We start from the raw sequence: 20087 nt of genomic DNA on the forward strand, positions 1-20087 counted from the left end.
CGTAATTAAAACAAAACAACAACAACAACAAGCTGCTTCTTCAGTTGCGACCTAAATAAAATACTTTCCTCTCTTCACAGAATTAGCTAACCATGGTCCTCACAAGTGTGGGGAAGATGGTTGGCCTCCAGAAGAAGACTTATGGAATCAGGAATATCTGTATATTAGCCCATGTGGATCATGGTAAGACAGGTGTTTGTGACTGGCAGAAACCTTGTGAGGAAAACTTGGGTGCGTGTTAGTTTGAATGATGGTGGGATATTGTGGTTGCTGTTTTGAAGCAGTAGGTTTTCACGGATTTAGCTTTAAACCGTCCCGATTCTGAGAAGTAAAATTGCTTTATGCACATTTCTTTTGTCCTGATGCAGCTTATCTTTTAGAACGTAAGAGAGCATTACACTGTAATAGTTTGGAATAGTTGAAACTGAACGTTTTCTACATTTGAGATGCTGAATGTTGGCATGAATTAAATATATGCATGTGTGAGGTAGGCTGTTGTATTTCTATGTTTACTTAATGGAAGAAGTTTGTTACATAGGTGGAAATAATAAATGCTCATTTTAGGGCACAAATCTTTCCTCTAATTGCATGATATATTGAGATTCTGATGTAGTGTTTGTTATTTCAACTGCTGTTCTGGTCATGACAGGTAAGGTTGCATCCACTCTTCAAAAATAAATCTGTGTGCACCTGACAGGTGAAGTTGAATAATTGGATTTATTTTTTTCTAAATTAGCTTGTACTTTTGTGGCATTTTAAAGCCTTTTGTAATGTTGATATCTCAGAACACTAGATGTTGCCAGTATTCATAATAATGTCGCATCTTTTTCTATTGTCTGTATTAATTTAAACTAAGTAATTTATTTTTCTTTTCAGGTAAAACTACTCTAGCTGATTGTCTAATATCTAGCAATGGAATAATCTCTAGCCGCTTGGCAGGAAAGGTAGAGTTATACTGTCATTTTTAACAAAAATCTGGTGTGTACGTGCTGGTATTGTAAATCAGTGATAATTGAGGAAATTCCATTCCTAGTCTTGCTAAACCTCATTTTCTTGCAGTTGTACTCTTTGACAGTTGATAAGTAACTTATGAAGATAATTCTACAGATTTATCACCACTTCTTTTGTTTTTGTGCTCAGCTGAGATATCTAGACAGTAGAGAAGATGAACAGATCCGAGGAATAACAATGAAATCTAGTGCAATTTCATTGCATTTTGTGAAAGGTAAGTTGTTGATGCTGGCAAGTATAAACTTTAATACATATTTTTGTTATTTTCCCTGTCTTTTCATTGTTGCTGTTGAGATCTTTTTGTATGCAACTTTTACTTTTGTGGTTCTCAGTGTTAGGCCATGATTCTGCAAAGACTTAGGCATGTGTTCAACTGTTAACCGAGATAATTGAGTTCCATCTCAGGGTTAGGAAAACCATCTTCAATCATATCTCAGAGTGGAGACAATTAGAATAGTTGCTTTTGTCTTTTTATTTTAGATCTAAATCTTTATATTTTGACCTTAAGTCTTGATATAATGTCACTGAAAGGTAAGATCTTCTTTCAAAAAACAACAAATTTTTAAATGATTTTGTACAGTCTTATCTTTACTGTACTTCCGTGTCAAGGTGCCTGTTATACTCTGCTATAAATTGTTAAGGTTTTTTTTTTATGTTGTAGTTACGGTTTCATCTCTGTTATGACTCCATGTTCTTCACCAGTCTTATACTGAGCTAGGTGAATGAAAAACATGAGATACATTATTAACAGGCTTGTGCAGAAAAAAGAATAACAGAAAAATTGCATGAACAGAAAAGCCACCGTTAGTCTTTCCATTTCAGCTACAGCTGACTATAAAAAATAGTTGAAACTAATGATTTTCCAGCTAAGTATTGTAAACTGTGGCTGGTTTATTGTTGACTCTGAAATGACCTTACTTTTAATGGTTAGAACCTGTTATATCTGTTGTTTTTCTGTTGTACTGAAATTTAGGCTCTAATGCAACTTCTTAAACAGGAAAGTTGTTTGATCTTATTTTGATTATGGCTGATGGTAAATGCAGTGAGCTCATGAAAAGTTGAGTGGAGTCTTCTCTAAGCAGAATTTTTTTGGGGAGTAGTGTAGAAAATATTGAAAACTTCACCTGTAGTGATATATTGAAGATATTTTAGTAGTATGGAATCAAAAAACATGTTTTAAAAAATGACAAGGATGAAATGAGGCATTTTATCAAGAATATAGGGTTTATTTTTATGATAGTCTGTCATGATTTATCTTTAAAATGCAGACTATAGCGTAGTTGACTTGTGTTTTAGCTAGTGATGTATTTGTAGTGCTGCTATGAGCTTGTTCAGGGTTAGGGTTTTTCTTTTTGTTTGGTTGGCAGGTGTGGTTCTGTTTTTAATTTTCCAAAGTTAGCTGGGCATTGAAAGGTGAAGATTGGCATTAAGAGTGAAATTAAAACGAATTAGGTACAAGCTGCTAGATGTTATGCTGCTGACAGTCTTCCTGTTAAGCATAAGGGTTACTGCAGATTTGGTGTTTAGAAATTAATAATAGCTTAAACAGTATAACCACGTGGCTGAAAGCAAGTATTTTTGAAAAATGTTCTGAAATATTAATTTATTGTTTGATCCTAGGTGATCAGGAGTATCTGATTAATTTAATAGACTCCCCAGGGCACGTGGATTTTTCTTCAGAAGTATCTACTGCTGTCCGACTCTGTGATGGTTGCATCATAGTGGTGGATGCTGTTGAAGGAGTCTGTCCACAGGTGAAATAAAGTATATTAATTAGAGAAAGGGGGTAGAGAAGACAGAGTAAGCAAAGTCTTAAGTGTATTATGTAGAAATAAAGATGAGCTGGTTTAAGAAGTTTCGTAAAACTTTTAATAAATGACAATGTACTTGAGGTATGAAAGAGGGTAGTTAGTTTCATAGTTGTGCTGAAAAACTGAGCAACACTGGTGAATGGGTGTAGTGATGTAGGGTTGAAACAGTGAGTATGCAATTTTTCAGGTAATGGAATATTTATATAGAGAAGAAATAAACGTCTTAAGGGAAATAATTTAATATCTTTACTTGTGCTTTTAGGGTATTTAAAGTGGAAAAATATGCAAAATAACTGCTTTTTTTCATGGCTTACTTTTATAAAGACAGGTTATTTTGCTGTTGTGGGTGTTTTCACCATGATATTCTGCCATTCTGCAGAATTCTGTAATAACTAACACTGTGTACTATGGGAGTCAAATTTCTGGTTTGAATGTCAACCTGTCCTTTATTATATGTTTAATTAAATTTTAAAATTGTATTGTCATTTTCTTTAACATTCCATCTCTTTTGTAGTATCAAGCTTTCTGTAATGGATTTTTTTAACTATTTCCTTCTTAATAGACTCAAGCAGTTCTACGGCAAGCATGGCTAGAAAATATACGTCCAGTATTGGTGATTAATAAAATCGATCGCTTGATTGTGGAGCTCAAGCTCACCCCTCAGGAAGCATACTTGCACCTTAAGAATATCTTAGAACAGGTATTCGTGCTATAGTATCATGTTCACAAGGCAGATTTTGTTGAGTGTTTTTTCTTCCCCCTTTTCTCCATTCTTGAATTGCGAGAGACTGTAATTTTCATGCCTTATAGCTGGAAGAAATTTAGTGCAGCAGAACCAGTTTTTTCTTACTTTGCAGGATCAAGCACTGTAACATCTAGTCTAACTTTTAACATTGAGGTATATTTTATTTCTAGTTGGTTTTGAGGTTCATTCAGAATGCCCATTATAGAGAAAAGAGCATTAAATGCCTCTTGATAGGTCATTAAGAAGAGTCTTCATTTTTAGAAATAATATGCTGAATGTTTTGTTCTTCTCATTAAATTCCTTAAAATTCTTTGAAGGTAGACAAATAATATCTTTAGGCTGCTCCTGATATTGATGGATTTATGCAGGGATAAAGTTAATTAATCTTTTCAGTTGCAAGTTAAGTTGCCTTCAAACTCTGCTCCCCCCCCCCCCCAGCTTACTTTTAAGCACTTACCTACCTGGTTTCCCTTTGTTGTTTGTTGGCAGTAACAAGTTCCTGTTTCACCATTCCTTGTTCTGAGAGACAAAGTGTATTACGCATGATATTCTAGATCTGATTCAGTCCTGAAGTGGTTGACTTTGACTTGGAAAGTACATGGTGTTTAAGTCAAAATGTTAGTCTCGTCAAACTCCTGTTGTCTTCGAATGGGCAGGATTAGATACACAAGGTCTATGTTTCCTATTGCAAAATGAGTCACAGGCATGCTATCTGGTTAAAAAAACCCACCTCTCTTTTTTATATTTTGGAGTGTATGGGGATTGCAATGGTTGTGAAAGAGTGAATGAATCTTAGGATGTTTTTACATATTCTTCTGTAGATCAATGCAGTCACTGGAGCACTCTTTACCTCTAAAGTCTTAGAAGAAAGAGCTGAGAAAGAAACAGAAAATGAAAGTATTTCAGACACTGCAACAGGAGATCAAATTTATGACTGGAGTGCTGGATTGGAAGATACTGATGATTCACATCTTTATTTTTCACCAGACCATGGAAATGTGGTGTTTGCCAGTGCAATTGATGGCTGGGGTTTTGGGTAAGTCTGGGATTTAGTTACTGACTTCTTTTATTTTTTTTTTAATTGATTACTGCATCTGATTGAAGTATTTTCAGTTACTTCATATTTCTAAAGATGTTTTTTATATTTTTCTATGATACGCAACTGAATATAATCAGTTCTAATATATTATTAACCCTGGACAGCTGAAAATACTACCAGCTTTGTCATCTACGTGACAGGGACCATTGTTTTACTTACACAGCAGCTGCTGAGCCCACTGTAGTGTCCAGCCTAGCCTGGTAAACTGAGTATTTTATTAGTTGCTGGCATTTGATAGGCTGCAATAGACTAGGCAAAAAACTGTGGCAGTACAGGAGGTGTTTCACAAGTAGATTAGACTTTCCAGCTACAGGGACAGTGATGTTCGTAACGAGCATAAGACCGGCAACTGGCATCAGGGCAGCAGTTTCAGCTATCCAGTTCAGTCCAGTACAATTCTGGGTCACAGCATTACTGTGATCTGTTTTTTCTGTACCAGACTTGGACTTGTCCTTGAAATTATGTAGTTGTCCTGAAGTGGTTATGCTCATCAGTCTTAATCTAGCTTTTTTCTGTTCTTCATTCAGGTGCATTTTTTATCTCTTGTTACCTAATATCTTTATATTTCTGTTTTGGGAGGTTGCTAAGTAACAGTGCAGAGATGCTTAAGTAAGCATAAGAATTTGGGGATAGAACAATTTCAGAAAACTTTCTGGATTACTGATTTGAGTTTGTGATCAGTTCTGTTTTTCAATCCTTTTCTTAGTAGTTAGTTTGAAAGGGCAGCAGGCTTCTGTAAGGATTACACATGTTCTGATTGCTAGCCACAAGGTGGAGTCGTTGTCTTCATCATGAAAATATAATTAAAAAGATATACTCAGTAATACAGTGTATGTCTTTAATATTGCAAAACCTGTAAAAAAAGTCAACTAAAAGTCTGCTCCAGGTTTTTTAAGTCAAAGTCAAGCTCTTAAATAAGGTTCCATACGTAGTTTGTAGTCTAATGCAAACATTTCTTATCGCTGCAGAGGAAAGCGAAAATAAAACAGGCTATTTTAGTTTAATTATCTGTCATGAATAATAGCAATTTATAAAAAGAAAAATCGGAGTATGAGTGTGTAAGGAAATTGAAAACAAATCTTCAAATTCGGAAATGTCCTTTAGTCTGAAAGAGATCTTTTCATAGACGATGTGAACAAGGGGAGACCTTTTAATTTCTGAAGGCTAGAGGGGGTTTTCTGATACTTTCGGTGGTCTGCACATTAACACACATCTTATCTGAAGTCCTCAATTCCCATATGGTGCCCACAGTCACAGTTCTGTTTTATGATGTGCAGGGAAACAGTATTTTGATTTCTGTAGGCTCTAGCTTTCCTGAATTGTAACTTTTCACTGAAATTCCATGGAAAAAATGGATTATGATTGTAACTTGTTATACAGAGTATTTGAGATGCAACTGTTACAAACTTGAACAAGTTCAGAGTCAGAATATGAACATTTTCTTTAGCAGGTGTTTAAATGATTTAGAGTTATCTGCTATTTTTGACCTGTATGGATAAAGATTGGGCAATTTGCACCTTATTTTTGTTTTGACTACAGACAAAGCCTGTGGAAGGGAATAAATGAAAACAAAAAGCTAAGTTTTTCTTTCGGGAAGTTCAAAGGTGGCCTAGGTTTGGCATTAGTATTCTAAGTATGCTGCCAGGGAATGCTAAACATTAAGAAAAATGTTTCTTAAAGAAAATAACAACAGTGGAGTGCTTTGTTACAATAAGTAGAATTATAAGCTCAAAAGCAATTTAGAAGCTGTTTCTTTAGATCAAGCTACTTGATATTTGCAAGTAAATGATCAACTATTAAGATTTTATAGGTTACGGAACTGCATTCTGATATAAGCATGTGGTCATAAACACCGGATGATCACCTTTGTAATGAGAAAGCAAGCATGTTGTTCTTAAATGGTGGGTGAATAGAATGGTTATTTTTGTAAAAGTGAGATTTCAGATAGTTACCTTCCTTTCATGATTTTTTTTTCTCTGATAATTTCTCTGCAAATAGAATTAAATTTCATACATATGTGGCAGAAAATTGATTAGATTCTACAGCTCAGAGGTTTAGCAAAATATACTTCAGTTTGAACTGTTTGACACAAGAGTTTACTCTCAGATGTACTTCCAGGTTATGTATCTGATTTCCAATAACATTGGTGTATATACAGAGCAGTGGAGAAGAAAATTTCTCTAAAACAGTGCTTAGGGCTTCAGAGTGCTCTAATTTGTTGTTTTCAGAGATAATACCTTCTCTTAATTTTCTTTTTTTTAATTATTTTTCCCCAAAGCTTTTAGCACTTGGTATATGTTACTAACTGATATTTCTGCAGAGTAGAATGTGTGATGGATGATTAATGATATATGCTAGGGTAATCTGAAGTGGAATGATAACTGGTCAAGCTTTAGTTGTTTCTTTGTATTTGCTATGTCCCTACCACTTGAAATGCTTGTCAAATGGCTTGAACCTTACTTGCAGAGTTTCTGTAAGGCTGAAATCTAAGTATTCATTGTAATTTAGCTTCAAACAGGGGGGAAGAAATGGGCCAGATATGATCTGTCCTTATTTTTGTGATTGGTATATTGGTATACTAGAGAGGACTGCGGCTTTCTGTTTCTTCTTTGCCAATACTATACTGGTACAAGATGAACTTAAAAAACTTACAGTGCTTTTTATTGAATATGAGACTAAAAACCATGTTTGCTAAGATTCCCCAAACTTTAATCCCCTTCTGCTTCATATATTGAAACCTTTTAAAGATCATATTAATTGAACTATCCATGTACAATATTGTATCTCGGCCAAAAACATTTATGCATCTAACTTAGGCAAGGAGTGTTAGTATTCTGCTGCTGGGTCTGGATCAGACTGTTTATACATTACACAGTAGACTAATTTGTGTTAATCTATTCTCTATCTCACAAAATGTCCTTATGGCTTGGACAAATAACAGGACTCCTATCTGCTAGTTTTCTTATTTGTACCTGTCCTAATTCTCCATTTTTTCCCTCACATCCTGAAAATGTTGTAATGTATTTGTTGAAGCTGAATGAGGATTGTTGGCTTTCTGATACTACTTTGTTTCTTATGATGAACTGGCAGGCCCTGGTTCTGATAAATCATGTAAGGGGTCGTGGGGGAGAAGGAACATTTTCCTTAATTAGTACTGCTGGTAGTCCAGAAGTACCTCCTGAAACTATGTGGTGAAATACGAATCAGTGGAGCATTTTCTTAATTGGGGCAAGCCTTGACTGCTATTACATGGTTGTGGGTTCTGTTCCTAAAGGTATTACGATTTGTCATGGCAGAAAAAATTAAGCCATTAGGCAGTGCCAGCCTTATCCAGTGAAGTTAGTACATATGCCTTTCTCATAATCCTCAAGTGTTGAAAAACACCATAAATACATATGCAGGAGTTGCTGGCACAAGAATCTTGAAGGTTCTGCCCCAGTTCAGAGTTTGGGGTAGTTTCTGGAAAAAAAAAAAATCTCCTTTTTGGTCTTAGTTCAGAACTCACAGCTTATGTCTTGCTGGTATGAGCAAGGTCTTTTTTTAGGTGTGTAGAAATTTAAGAATTCTGGATTTCAAAGAACAGATTATCAAATGTCATTGTTCTGTAAATAGGATTGTTCTGATTGTAAATGTATATTTCTGTTTCTGCCTGCACAGGGAGCAAATATGTGGAAATTTTTTCTATTACTGCTTACTGAACATTTTCAGCAAGGAAGCCATAGAATGTTCAGGACTCCCTCTTTAGGTCATAAGCAGCCTGCTTTTATTAACTCATGGGGACCACTGAACAACACAATTGGCTTTATAACACAGTTATGGCATTACCATTTTTATATTATTTTCTGGGTTTTATTAATTATTAAAGAAATGATTCAAACAACAAGAAGTGCCCTAAGTAGTTAATTTAAAAAATAATCACCACCATCTGATAGCTCAAGTGTGGCTCAAAACAATACTTGGTTTTTAACTTGTACCATTCTGGTCACGGACCATAGTTAAATGTGTCATTGGACATCTTTCATAGAATGAATTTGAGAGTCATCTACATAAGTATTTAGAATTTTTGTATTATGCTTTTGAGTTTTTTACTGGAGGGGTAGTACAGAAATATTTATTGAAGCTTGAAGCTGACTTAAACCAAAATCATACAAATACTTCTGATGTTTTTGAGCTGTTATGACTAAATATTTTTGCAGGTGTAACAATGTGAGCTAAAGTGGAGGTGACTGGAAAAATGGGAGTAAAACAAGAATTTGAGATTTGTGTGTGATTTTCACGTAAGCTCTCTGTTGCTTAGGCTGATAAGCATGTGTAAACAGCATGACACTTTTATCAAGATGCATTTTGTTTCCTTTCAGCATTGAGCATTTTGCCAAACTGTACAGCCAAAAGATTGGAATTAAGCCTGCAGTACTTCTGAAGACTTTATGGGGAGATTATTATCTAAATACAAAAGCAAAGAAGATAATGAAAGGTGATCAGGTAGGGAGGTTGTCAGAAATATTACCTGGTTTTTATTTTGTTTTGTTTTATTCTGTTCCTCATAGTGTATTCTGAAAATTGACCTCAGTACCTTTTCACTCAACATCAGTGGAGGTATAAAGTCACTAGGATAGCCTTGCATCAGCCCTTGGAGAAGAGAACATTCCAAAATTGACCATTCAAAAGCTATATGGAGGAAATATCATCTAACAGTGCTCACAGTTGCTCTTAAATATCTCTGTTCACAAAATAAGGGACACTCCAGCTTCAAGGATTCAGTGCGGACTGGAACACACAAGATGAATGGAAGACTTAACAATGTAGAAATGAGAGTAATGAGTGGGTTTCTGTCTTACTTGAGAGTCCTTCAACAGCTAAGGATTTAGGATACTCATGTTTAGCTTAGGATTTAGGATTTGAAAAAAATCTTTTTTGCCTTAGTGAAATCCCATTCAATGCTGTATTGAAACCCTGGCCTGAAAACTACACTTTTCTTGCATTAAGTGTGTCACCACTAAAAGTTAAGGGAGGAGAAGGGAGTTTCCCTGTATTCATTTAATGATGGGTTTTTTGTGTTTTCGTAGGTGAGGATTAATAGTTATAAAAAGGGTGATAACCAGGCTCAAGGTAGAAATCTTCTGTATTTATCAGGCTCTTTCTCTGAAATTGAAATGCTGTACTTCACTTTTAAATTTCGTGTTTATTTTTTGCCTTATACCATTCATATAAGACAGACTGTTGAAGTAGTGATCTTGTGTAGAAACAGATAACTGTCTTGATTTTTAATAAAGGTTTTACATGCTCCCTGTGAAAATGGTCAGGTAAAAGTGCAGTCTTAAGCCTATTGTAAAAGTGAGGAATTGCTGGTAATTAGCTCTATGTTTATATTCTACCAGTCAAAAGGAAAGAAACCTTTGTTTGTGCAGTTGGTGCTGGACAACATATGGAGTCTGTATGAAGCTGTTACGAAAAGGTGAGAAGATCTATAAAGTTTTCATGGAATCTCTTTTCATGTGCTATAGTGATTTTTTTAAATACTCAGACAATAAATGTTGTAGATGCTTGTTATGTATTGATACTGTGGTTTTTTTATCTATTTATTATTTTCCTTACAGAGACAAAGAAAAAATTGAAAAGATAGTCACGTCTTTGGGATTGAAAATTGGTGCACGGGAGTCACGACATGCAGACCCTAAAGTTCATCTTAATGCCATTTGTAGCCAGTGGCTACCAATATCTGATGCAGTCCTCTGTATCCTTAACGAAGATAGTACTTTTGGTTCTATTGTCAGTTCTCAGACTTCAAAGAATGCTCACATATTTCAGTATTTGATTTGGTATGATTTGTTCTCTTTTTTCACATCTGTGCCTTTCACATCCAGCTAGCCTATGCTAGCTGGACCTATTTCTCACTTGTAATATTGTTACATATCTACAACTAGGCTTACATTTCTACCAACTTCATGTTTTTGCATGCATCCTTTTTTAAGGAAAATAAGTTATGAAACTGGAGGTAGTTTAACAATACACTTTCATTATGTAGTTTTATATACAAATTTTAGTGTTTTTCCTGAAGGATAAGCCAATCTCCTTTTTATAATAGTATCTTAGGTCTTCTGTCCATGAGCTTCTGTAAGTATCTGGTGTTATGTTTTAGGCATATAAATCTAAGATCAGCCTTTGCTGTTTGTCTGCTGTGTAGACGGCCTTTGCATCCTTTATAATATAGTACATATTATATTATAGTAGGTATGGTCAAAATATTGATGTGTAAGTACTAATTAGTTCTATAAATCTTGCCCCAATTGTGCTATTCTTAGTTTCCCAGTTGTACGTAGTGTGAGCCACCCCTACTTAACTATCCACTCTGCTCTTGGATAAATGCCAGAAATTGTTGCTGACTTGAGAGGGAGCTGTATGCACTGTAACAGGCAAAGCTGGATTTTAGCTATCTGTTGTTGCTGGCAGTTAGTGCATGAGGTTGATGTAAAGAAACAAACATTGAAAGCATTTGTCTTCCTTTTATTTGCATTCAATAAGGAAATATAAGTATATAAGTATATATCCTTAGCAATGTGTTTTAGCCATGGTGTGTAATAAACTTCCCAGTCCTCTTGATATCACTCCAGAGAGAGTGGAAAAGCTGATGTGTGTTGGAGCTAGAACATTTGATTCTTTGCCACCAGAAACTCAGGAACTGAAAAATGGTGAGTAGGTGTTCTCCCATTAACATGAAGGTGGTTTTGTTTGTCTTTGGATCATAAAGTGTGTAGTAATCTCTACTTAGATTTGTAATTACTTTACTTGTAGTAGCTTTGTTGATATTTGTCAGTGACATGTCATAGTATTATGTCTGATTTTTATGGCCATACATTTTTCTTCAATCCCATATATTCGTGGTTTTTAGACAACTCAAGCTGCAGGTGATGTAAAGTCTAAGACTCTGAAACTGGGGATTTTGGAAGGATATGAGGCTAATACTTGTTTTTAGTTCTAAACAGTAGAAGTTATCAGGTAATTGAGAATTGAATATTTTACCAACTTCTATATTAAAATCACTAATTTTTAGCCAGTAGGGTATTTGAATTTGGGTTTCATTTTTACAAGTATATTGATTAACTAGGCCCAACTTTAGGTATTTTAAAATAAAAAAAAAAATTTGTTGAATTTATTGCTAAGTAGTTTGTGTACTGAAAAGAAGTTGGTAAGATGAAGCTTAGCTGTTACTACAAACATTGTCATTAAGAATTTCTTCAACATTTCCATAGCTCAAGGTATAACTTAATTTCTTAGTTATTTCATAATATTCCAGAATGATCAAAGATTAGCAAACAAAAACAAGAGCCAAAAGAATTCCAGGGCAACAAATATATTTCGTTACCCAGAGTGTTGAATGAAGATATGAAATCCTGGTATTTTGAAGTTAGTTTAAGTTTTGCCATCGATTTCACCGAGATCACAATTTCTCTGGCAGAGTTCCCAGCTTTAACTAAAGAGTTCCTCCTCAAGAAGGGTTTAGTAGTATATTCAGATGCTGTTGTGTTGATCATTGTGATGTCTATATGTGAAAGTAAGCAAGAGGAAGTTTGATAATCACCAAGTCCTGTGCTATAAAATTGTAATAGGGGATGGAAAGACTGTGTTCAGTGATTTAACTTTGCTGTAGGCAGTAAAAGAACTGTATATAGGCAGTAATGAAAATAAGCTTGGTGTACAGGATGCAGGAGAGCTCGTAAGATGCTCATAGTCCTTTTTCTATCTTTGAATTATTTATAAACATAAACTCTGTGTTCATGTATGTCCTTCATAAAAATTGTGATGGCTTGGAAAGGAGAATTTCTAGTGAGTTCTTTTCCTGAAAGAAAGATGAGAACTGCTGAAGCTGAATTAAGTATTTAGCGGAACTGAAAATCAAAGTTGAAACTGATGGTATGGGTGTAATGGACAGTGGTGAGCAAAGCTCGTATTTCTGCATGTATATGTGGTAATCTCTGTGGGGTAGGAAGTTCTGTATAAAATCAAGTGATGTTTTTCCTCCAGATTTGGTAGTCTAAAAAACAATGTTCCCAGATTATCTTTTCAGATAGGTTTGTAGGGGACAAATAGACCTTATATGGATTATTTTGTTGTTCTGCAAACATTCTAACTGAACAGAATATAACAGACTGCTGTTTTGCTGTAGTAAGGTAGTAAATGTTCTCTGATATTTCAAGAGGTAGTTTAGTAAAAATTACAAGAAGATACTATGCTTAAGCTAGTAACAGTTAAAAGCATTTCTTAACTTTGTAAGTATAGTGAAAAGTGTTTTTCGAACAATATTTTGAAGAGAGCTTCAAGAAGTCTAAAGGGATGAGATACCAAGTGTCAGTTTAAGACGAGATGTGAATGCCAAATTGACAGGCTGTTAGGACTTGTTTTTCATGGGTGAGGCAACTGATATTTTCATCCTTTACTGAACATTTAGAAACATAGTATTCTCCAAACAGTAATCAATACTGTGTAAGTTAATTGGAAGAAATTTGCCTCTGTAAACTCGGATCTTACTGTTCTTGCTTTTGAAAAAATAGTGTACTTCACATTTAGTGAAGCTGATTTTTAGTAGTACTTTTGCACTTTATTTGCGTAAGCACTTTACAATATAGTCTTTTCATACATCAGACAAAAGTGAGAAGTGTAGAAGACAACAATTTATTTTCTGTGTTGTTAGAAGTTTTGAATGGTATTGTGTCTGTTTTGGATTTGATAAAGTGTTCCAGGTTGGCTGAAAAAAGTAGTTTATGGGAATTTCCTAAGTAGTGAATGATTTTTGTGTGGATCTTTCATCCTTTGAGGAATATCCATTCTTGCAGTTAAGTTGTTACAATTTTGTGAAGACATGAGTGTCTGGTCATTTGCAGGACTTCCTCCTTTAGATTGAAAGGAGAGAGAATACTTTGAGGTACTGAATAAATAGCTCAGTCTTAATGCTAAGCTGCTCTGTTTTTCATTCTAATCTAAACCAGCCTATGAACTCAAGTTTTGATATCAAAACAATATGTTTAGTTGGACTATATGTAGTTGGTTATGAAGAGTTCTATTTTTACAATTTTTCTTATTTAATTTTATTGTGAAACAGACTTGAAGATATAGGCAGTGTTATCAAATGATTAGGCTAGAATAATTTTCTACTTTTCCTGTTAATTTGTCTCAAGCATATTATCCATTGAAATAGGAAATAAACAGCAATTCCTATAAAATTCATGGAAAGCCATGGTTTTGTTCCTACTGGTGGGAAAAAATTGTGCAAATAACTTCCTTTTATGTTTCTTCAGCTTTTATGAAATGCAGTAGTGAAGGAACAGCCCCGGTTATTGTCTTTGTTTCCAAAATGTTTGCTGTTGATGCAAAGGCATTACCACACAATAAACCAAGGTAAGAAAATGTAACATTTAACTTCCTGATCTACATAGATAGTTTTAGGAAGAAAAGTTATGTTGCAAGTGTGGATAAATTGGTTTAGACCTGAGAAAATAATTCATGAATTCTTGAGATGCAGTAAAATCTTTTCAGCAAGTAGAGATTTTCTGAATGAGTTTGAGATGATTTGTTTAATCATATTAGTTTTAGAAGTTTTAGCAAATTTGGTGAAGACTAAAAAACACATTTGCTGGACAGTAGTACTTTTGTCCAAATATATCATCCTAATGCATGCATTGTATGCTGTTTCAGGATGTTTCGTTGAAAATATGATTGACTTGTAATGCTTTCTTAGTTTTTCAGTAAGGCTGTGGTGGCATGATCATAACAGCTTGTGTTTATACCAAGAAATGCTTCCCATCAAATCTGGCATAATTGCTAAGTGACCATCCAGTCCATTGCAAGTGCAAAATAAAATGGGTTAATTAAAGTAGTCTAAACCATGACTAACTTTTTGCAGTGAACTGAAAGGCATTAATGCATTTCAAAAGATTTTCTTCTGGGAGGTTTGGAAGATTTTCTTGTTACAGCTTTTTATTGTTTAATGACCGTCTTATTTTCTTTGAGGGACAGATCCTTCTTGATTTCGTTTCCCTGACATACTTAACTGCACTACTTTTAGCTGAAGCCATCTGCTTTTTTTACAGAAGAAATGTACTTTTCTGTTGAGTTTATAAGAATGGGGTTCATCTCAATCTTTCATCCCTCTAAGCCTCTGGAATATTTTCAGTAGTCAACTTCTGTATTAACTGGCCATTTTATGTTTTTCTGGGATTGTCACTGTGCAGTGAAGTCATATAGAAAATACTAACCTTTCTACTAAATTAGACTGATTTTGACTGTTAAATTGTTGTGCAAAAAATGGTACTGTTCCTGTAGTAATGTTTGAAAGCTTTATTACTATCTTAGGTTTTTCACACACTTCCTAGATTTACTTCAGTTTTTTCTTACCACACTTATCTATGAATCTTCCACCAAAAATCTTTCCTGCACTAAGTTTGAATTCAGGGAAAAGATGCATTGCATTTATGGATTGACCAGACACTAGATGGTGCAGTTTTGCTTTGAATTCTGTCCTTAAATGTGTCTGAAACAAGAGTTCTTGCTCAGGTACTGGTGTAGCACAGCAGTGCCATTCCTGCTTTGTCTGCTTTCCTGGATATATACTCTAGTTACTGGAGAAGACTACACTGAGGCCATCACTTTCTGGCTGTTCTATCACTGATAATGACCTGTTCTTTTATTTGTTGGGAGGATTGAGATTCTTTGACATGGTGAGGATGTAACATAGAGGCAAAGATGGCTTTTACATACACCAGACACAGAAAGCCTTGGATGTATTTTCAAGTTTTTAACCAAAATTTTGAAAAAAAGCTAGCTACTGCAAGTCCTGCTTTGTTTTGTGTTGTGGTTTTTGTTTTTTTTTTCATTCTGTGTCCGTTGCTTATGAGCACTTTGCCTCATAGATAAACTCTCCTTCCATGTCTCCTCCGATATTCATCTTACATTTTTCTTAGTGGGTTTTTTCTATTCTCCTTAGTCATCCCCCACCAGGAAGAGAGCTATTTTACGTGTGTTGTTATATGCCATGTGTTAAACCTTTATTCTCTTAAAAGAGAGAAAAAGTTCCCCAAATGGACAAAAGAATATTTTGAAGAAATTTACCAGGTATTATGGTTCATAATATGTGTATGACGAGCTCAGTTTTTTTGGAAAATGATGCATTCAGTACAGAAGCTTATGCACTGTGACTTGTTGGTTGTATTTTCTCCTTAGATAAAAAAACCACGCTGCTCTCAATTTTATTGGTTTTCAGAACACAAATACGATTGCATTTTTGCACTCTGATACATATTGTGTAACAAATCTGTAATTCTGGTCATCAATCTGGTTTGAAAAACTTAAAGATGTTTTCTGAGTTGAGTGAAGGATTGCAGTTGACTGATAGTCCAAGTAATGCAGAGCTGGTCCAAAATTCCAAACAAAATTTAGATAAAATAGGCTTTCTGAAGTAATATTGCAGAGAGTAAGGACTGTCCTGGGATTATTTCTGGAAGACGTTAGGCATATTGATGATGACTGTAGACAATATGTCCTTTCTCCTTGTTTATTCAGTAAATTGAAAATTGTAGTGTCTTGCACTGTAGTTTGTGTGAAAAGTATTTCTTGCTAGCCTTAATATTAAATTATTCAATTAGTTACTAAATGGCTAGCATTAAAATGAAATGACATGACTGTTTTTCTTTGAGATAACCAGGCATTATCAGCACCATGTAATTTTGCTGATTAGGTAGTATTAACAGTTTTGTTTTGAAGTGACAGTTGGATTCCACTTTTTGAAAAATAGTAATATAGCTAAGGGTGTTTTTCTTGATATTTTAATTGTTAATATTCTACAGGTAAGCTGTTCTTGAAGAAATCAGAAAAGGAGGTTAGTTTTAAAGAGGGAGGAAAGCTATCTCCATGAAACAAAGTATTTCTTTTGAAAACACAGCATTGTGTAAATGTGGTTCATAAGCACATGTTTTGAATTATATTGGCCACTGCGTGCTATTTACAGTTACACAGTGAAGATTGTGCTTAACAGAATGGAGTGATGGTTGTGTGGAGTGTGTGAGATCCAATATTTAAATCAGCATTCCATGAGGATGCTTCATAAGAATGCTTGAACATAGGGAGGAACAAATAAGTACAGAATGTTGATTAACAGTGGTTTCATGCTTACCTATATAAGAACATTAATACATGTTATATGTTCCATTTACATGTTAATTTTTAGGAGCCGTAACTGTGTTCTTGTGTATTCTGGTGTTTGACTGCTGGACCTATCAGCTAGGTTATTTGCGTCCTTTGGGGGGGTGGGGAAGGGAGTATTTTTAAGCATGTTAAAGCATGTAAAAAATCTGAGATTTTTCTCCGGTTTGGTTATTTGGGTTTGGGGTTTTTGGGGTTTGGTTTTTTTTTTTGCAAGTTTGGCAAGACACATATTCCTCTACTTCCAGAGGAAAAAAAGTAGATCCATGCTGCTGTCTTTTTCTTTCTTTTTGTAAGGTAGTATTGGGTGATCTTACCTTTTTTTGTAAATTTCTTGGAAGCTGTGAATTGACCTTGCAGTTTTTATAGTTTGTCTTATTTCTGCCATCTGCTTTTCATACTTTTTAAGCATAGTTTGGGGAAAGCAAAAAGCTCTTCTAAGTCCAGGGTGTACAGTAAATGATAACGAAGGGTGGATTTTTAATTAAAACAACGTCCTTTGAGACTGCTGTTGGCAACTAATATCTCCTAGAAGGTGACTTTAAAAATTAATAGATTCTATACTAAAACCGCTATGTTTTTGCTTTTACTGTTTAAATAGCAAAGTTTGTCAGCTGTTATAACACTAGAATACATGGGAAAATAATTTGTGGTCAGGTTACAACAGGTTGGCAGTTTATATTTATCCTTCTTTGGAAAGATTTGAAACTTGACTTTTATATGGTACCAGTATGTCCCTGAGTTTTTATTAGGTTTTCTAAAGAAAGGAGAATTGTGCAAATATGTTTTGTCTTCCAGTTTCATCTGTCTGAACTTCTGAAATTATTTGCTAATTCCAATCAAATCAGACAAAGGTGTAAATTTTCTGAAAATTGGTGGTTGGGCAGAGTAGACAAATTAGGACACCTGATAAGAGAGTGTAGGGTGATCTTCTTCATTTTAGATATTAAAATAACCAAACCAAAACCAGTAGGAAATAGGGCCATATTGGCTTCTTTTGGAGCTACTTGCTTTATGTAATGAGGCCATAGTTATTTGATGATGTATGTGGTTATTTATTCTTAAGTATTGCTGTGTGCAGAATTAGGTGTTCATTCAGCATATGCTGTTTCTTTCTCTCTACTAGTGTTTTACATTGAACTGCAGTCTAAAACAGAATGGTTGAGTGTAGGTGTATAAATAAAAGCAGAGCCTGGCATTTAGGTACAGAGTATAAATGTTCCCATTTGCTCTTCCTGAAGTTCAGAATTCTGTCTTTATCTAACACAGTGTAGAAGAGAAATATTTAGTAATTAGGTACGATTGCTTTCAAGTAGTTTTAGCTGTTGCTATGTGTATTTGATATAAAATATTGAGAAAATGTGAATTGGATATCAGATGTTATGATGAAATCCTCTACTAACTTTCTAGAGCTTTCTGTATAAATGTCACAGTGATGTGATGCAATGACAGCAATGGGAGGCAAACCATATATGTTATTTCAAGTCCATCGTTCTTACAATCCTGCTGAATAATGTAAATAAACAGAGTACACTAAAGAAATTCCATTTCTGCTTTTCAGTGGTAATAAAGTGTATTGACCAAATAATCTGATATACTAAAATTATGTTTCATGACTGTACTAGGGGATATAAAATACAATACCCTTACCATTTTCTTCCGGATAATGTGAAAGGTACTTCTTTCTCCTCAGTCAGCTTGAAATCAGGATTGTTTTTTTTTCTTGGGTGTCACCATAAAAATAGGCACTTTCCCATACAGTTCTGCTTGCAATTATGATGATAATTGTTTCTTTGTTTTGTGGTACAGCTTGTTTGCATGTCTTAAACCAACAGATTGTAGTGTACTTTGTTTCCTTTCTAATGTTTCCTAAAAAACTGTATTGGAAAAAATGTAAATCCTGTGATTTTTGCCCAGCCTTCAGCTAAAAAGACCTTACATTGTCTTGATCAAAAGAAAAGAACACTTACAAAGCTCCAAGCTCTGTAAGAAATTACTATCTTCTTGCAAGTAAATTAATTTTTATGTTTAAAGGCAATATGACTTTCAGGGACTTCAGTGTGATCTGAACCCATCATTTTCTGTTTGCATTAGTAATAGTTTGTTCAAAAATGTAGTTAGTGCATTAGAAATTAATATGGCATGAGTCACCTGAACAGCCTGTCAGATTTACAGGCTAACATCTGAAGATGGCACCCAGTTATATAATTAAGTCATATATGCTTTTCAAAAATTAAAACCCCTACTTATGGTTGTTGTGAAATAAATTTCATTGTAACAGTATGCGTTTTAATCCAGCTAAGACCTTTGGAACTGATCTAAGAGAGGAATATGTAGTAATGGATGAAATTTGAAACTCTGGACATGATTTAGTTTGTGTAATTGTAAGCTTAAGAGAGAAAAGCTTGTAACATTCTGGAAGAGTTTTACTTCAAGATTCTTCTTTCTTTATTGCACATTTAGTATGTGAGATAAACCAAAGGTCAGTATATCAGTTAAGAGTATTTTTCATGGCAGTGTATGACCCCTTGATATTGGTATCTTAGTTTTCTTACATATTTCAGAATGAATGATAATTGCTATGTAATATAATACAAAACAGTTATCGAGTATTCCTCTTTGCAGGAACCCTGGAAGATTGTTGTATTAGATTTTATGTAAATTCTGATTTGGATGATTTTCAGTTGTTCATTTTGTGTATACACGTTTTTTCCTACTGTGAACTGCCTAGTGCTTTCAGTTGCAATAGAAAAGATAGGAAATAATCTTAGTACTTGTACATTAGTTTGTGAATGAAAATAGTTCCATAGACATTAAGCAATTTAATCCAGAAATTTATGAACTTCAGAAGGATTGGGAAGACCACTGGACATACTGTGTGCTGAATTGTAGCAAATAAGCTGCACTTGACAGAGCTGTCCGCAGGGATGCTGTTGTCAAGAAGTCTTCCAGTGCCAGATGGTGAGCAGAACAGCAGCCAATGATTTAACTAGAACTTAATTCTGAAGAGCAGAATCATGAAGAGTAATCCAGAAGATTCTCTATAAATTACTTGGATTTAAAGATGTTAACAGAAACTATCCCCTTAGCTTCATGAAGTCAAGCACGTGTCCGTGAGCTCATGGAATTTAAACTGGTAAAAACTGTATGGAGAGAAAGTATTCTCAGCCACTTCAAAAACATTGTTTGTGGCATAGGAGATGCATCACAGACACTTCTTGATGGTAGT

The 20087-nt window shown here is 34.6% G+C and overlaps 1 protein-coding gene across 1 annotated transcript in view; it reads left to right on the forward strand.

The window, feature by feature from the left end:
• EFL1 (elongation factor like GTPase 1) overlaps positions 1 to 20087 on the forward strand; it is an 81281-nt gene that overhangs the window by 617 nt on the left and 60577 nt on the right. The window contains exons 2-12 of the mRNA XM_069798388.1: positions 81 to 183; positions 877 to 944; positions 1141 to 1225; positions 2632 to 2765; positions 3385 to 3522; positions 4389 to 4603; positions 9025 to 9148; positions 10045 to 10121; positions 10264 to 10400; positions 11233 to 11355; positions 13960 to 14059. Of these exons, the coding sequence (XP_069654489.1) occupies positions 93 to 183; positions 877 to 944; positions 1141 to 1225; positions 2632 to 2765; positions 3385 to 3522; positions 4389 to 4603; positions 9025 to 9148; positions 10045 to 10121; positions 10264 to 10400; positions 11233 to 11355; positions 13960 to 14059 (1292 nt within the window). The 5' untranslated portion in view covers positions 81 to 92. The remainder of the gene's footprint in view (positions 1 to 80; positions 184 to 876; positions 945 to 1140; positions 1226 to 2631; positions 2766 to 3384; positions 3523 to 4388; positions 4604 to 9024; positions 9149 to 10044; positions 10122 to 10263; positions 10401 to 11232; positions 11356 to 13959; positions 14060 to 20087) is intronic.

The sequence above is a fragment of the Haliaeetus albicilla genome, chromosome 12 (genome assembly GCF_947461875.1).
Source record: "Haliaeetus albicilla chromosome 12, bHalAlb1.1, whole genome shotgun sequence".
Lineage (NCBI taxonomy): Eukaryota > Metazoa > Chordata > Aves > Accipitriformes > Accipitridae > Haliaeetus > Haliaeetus albicilla.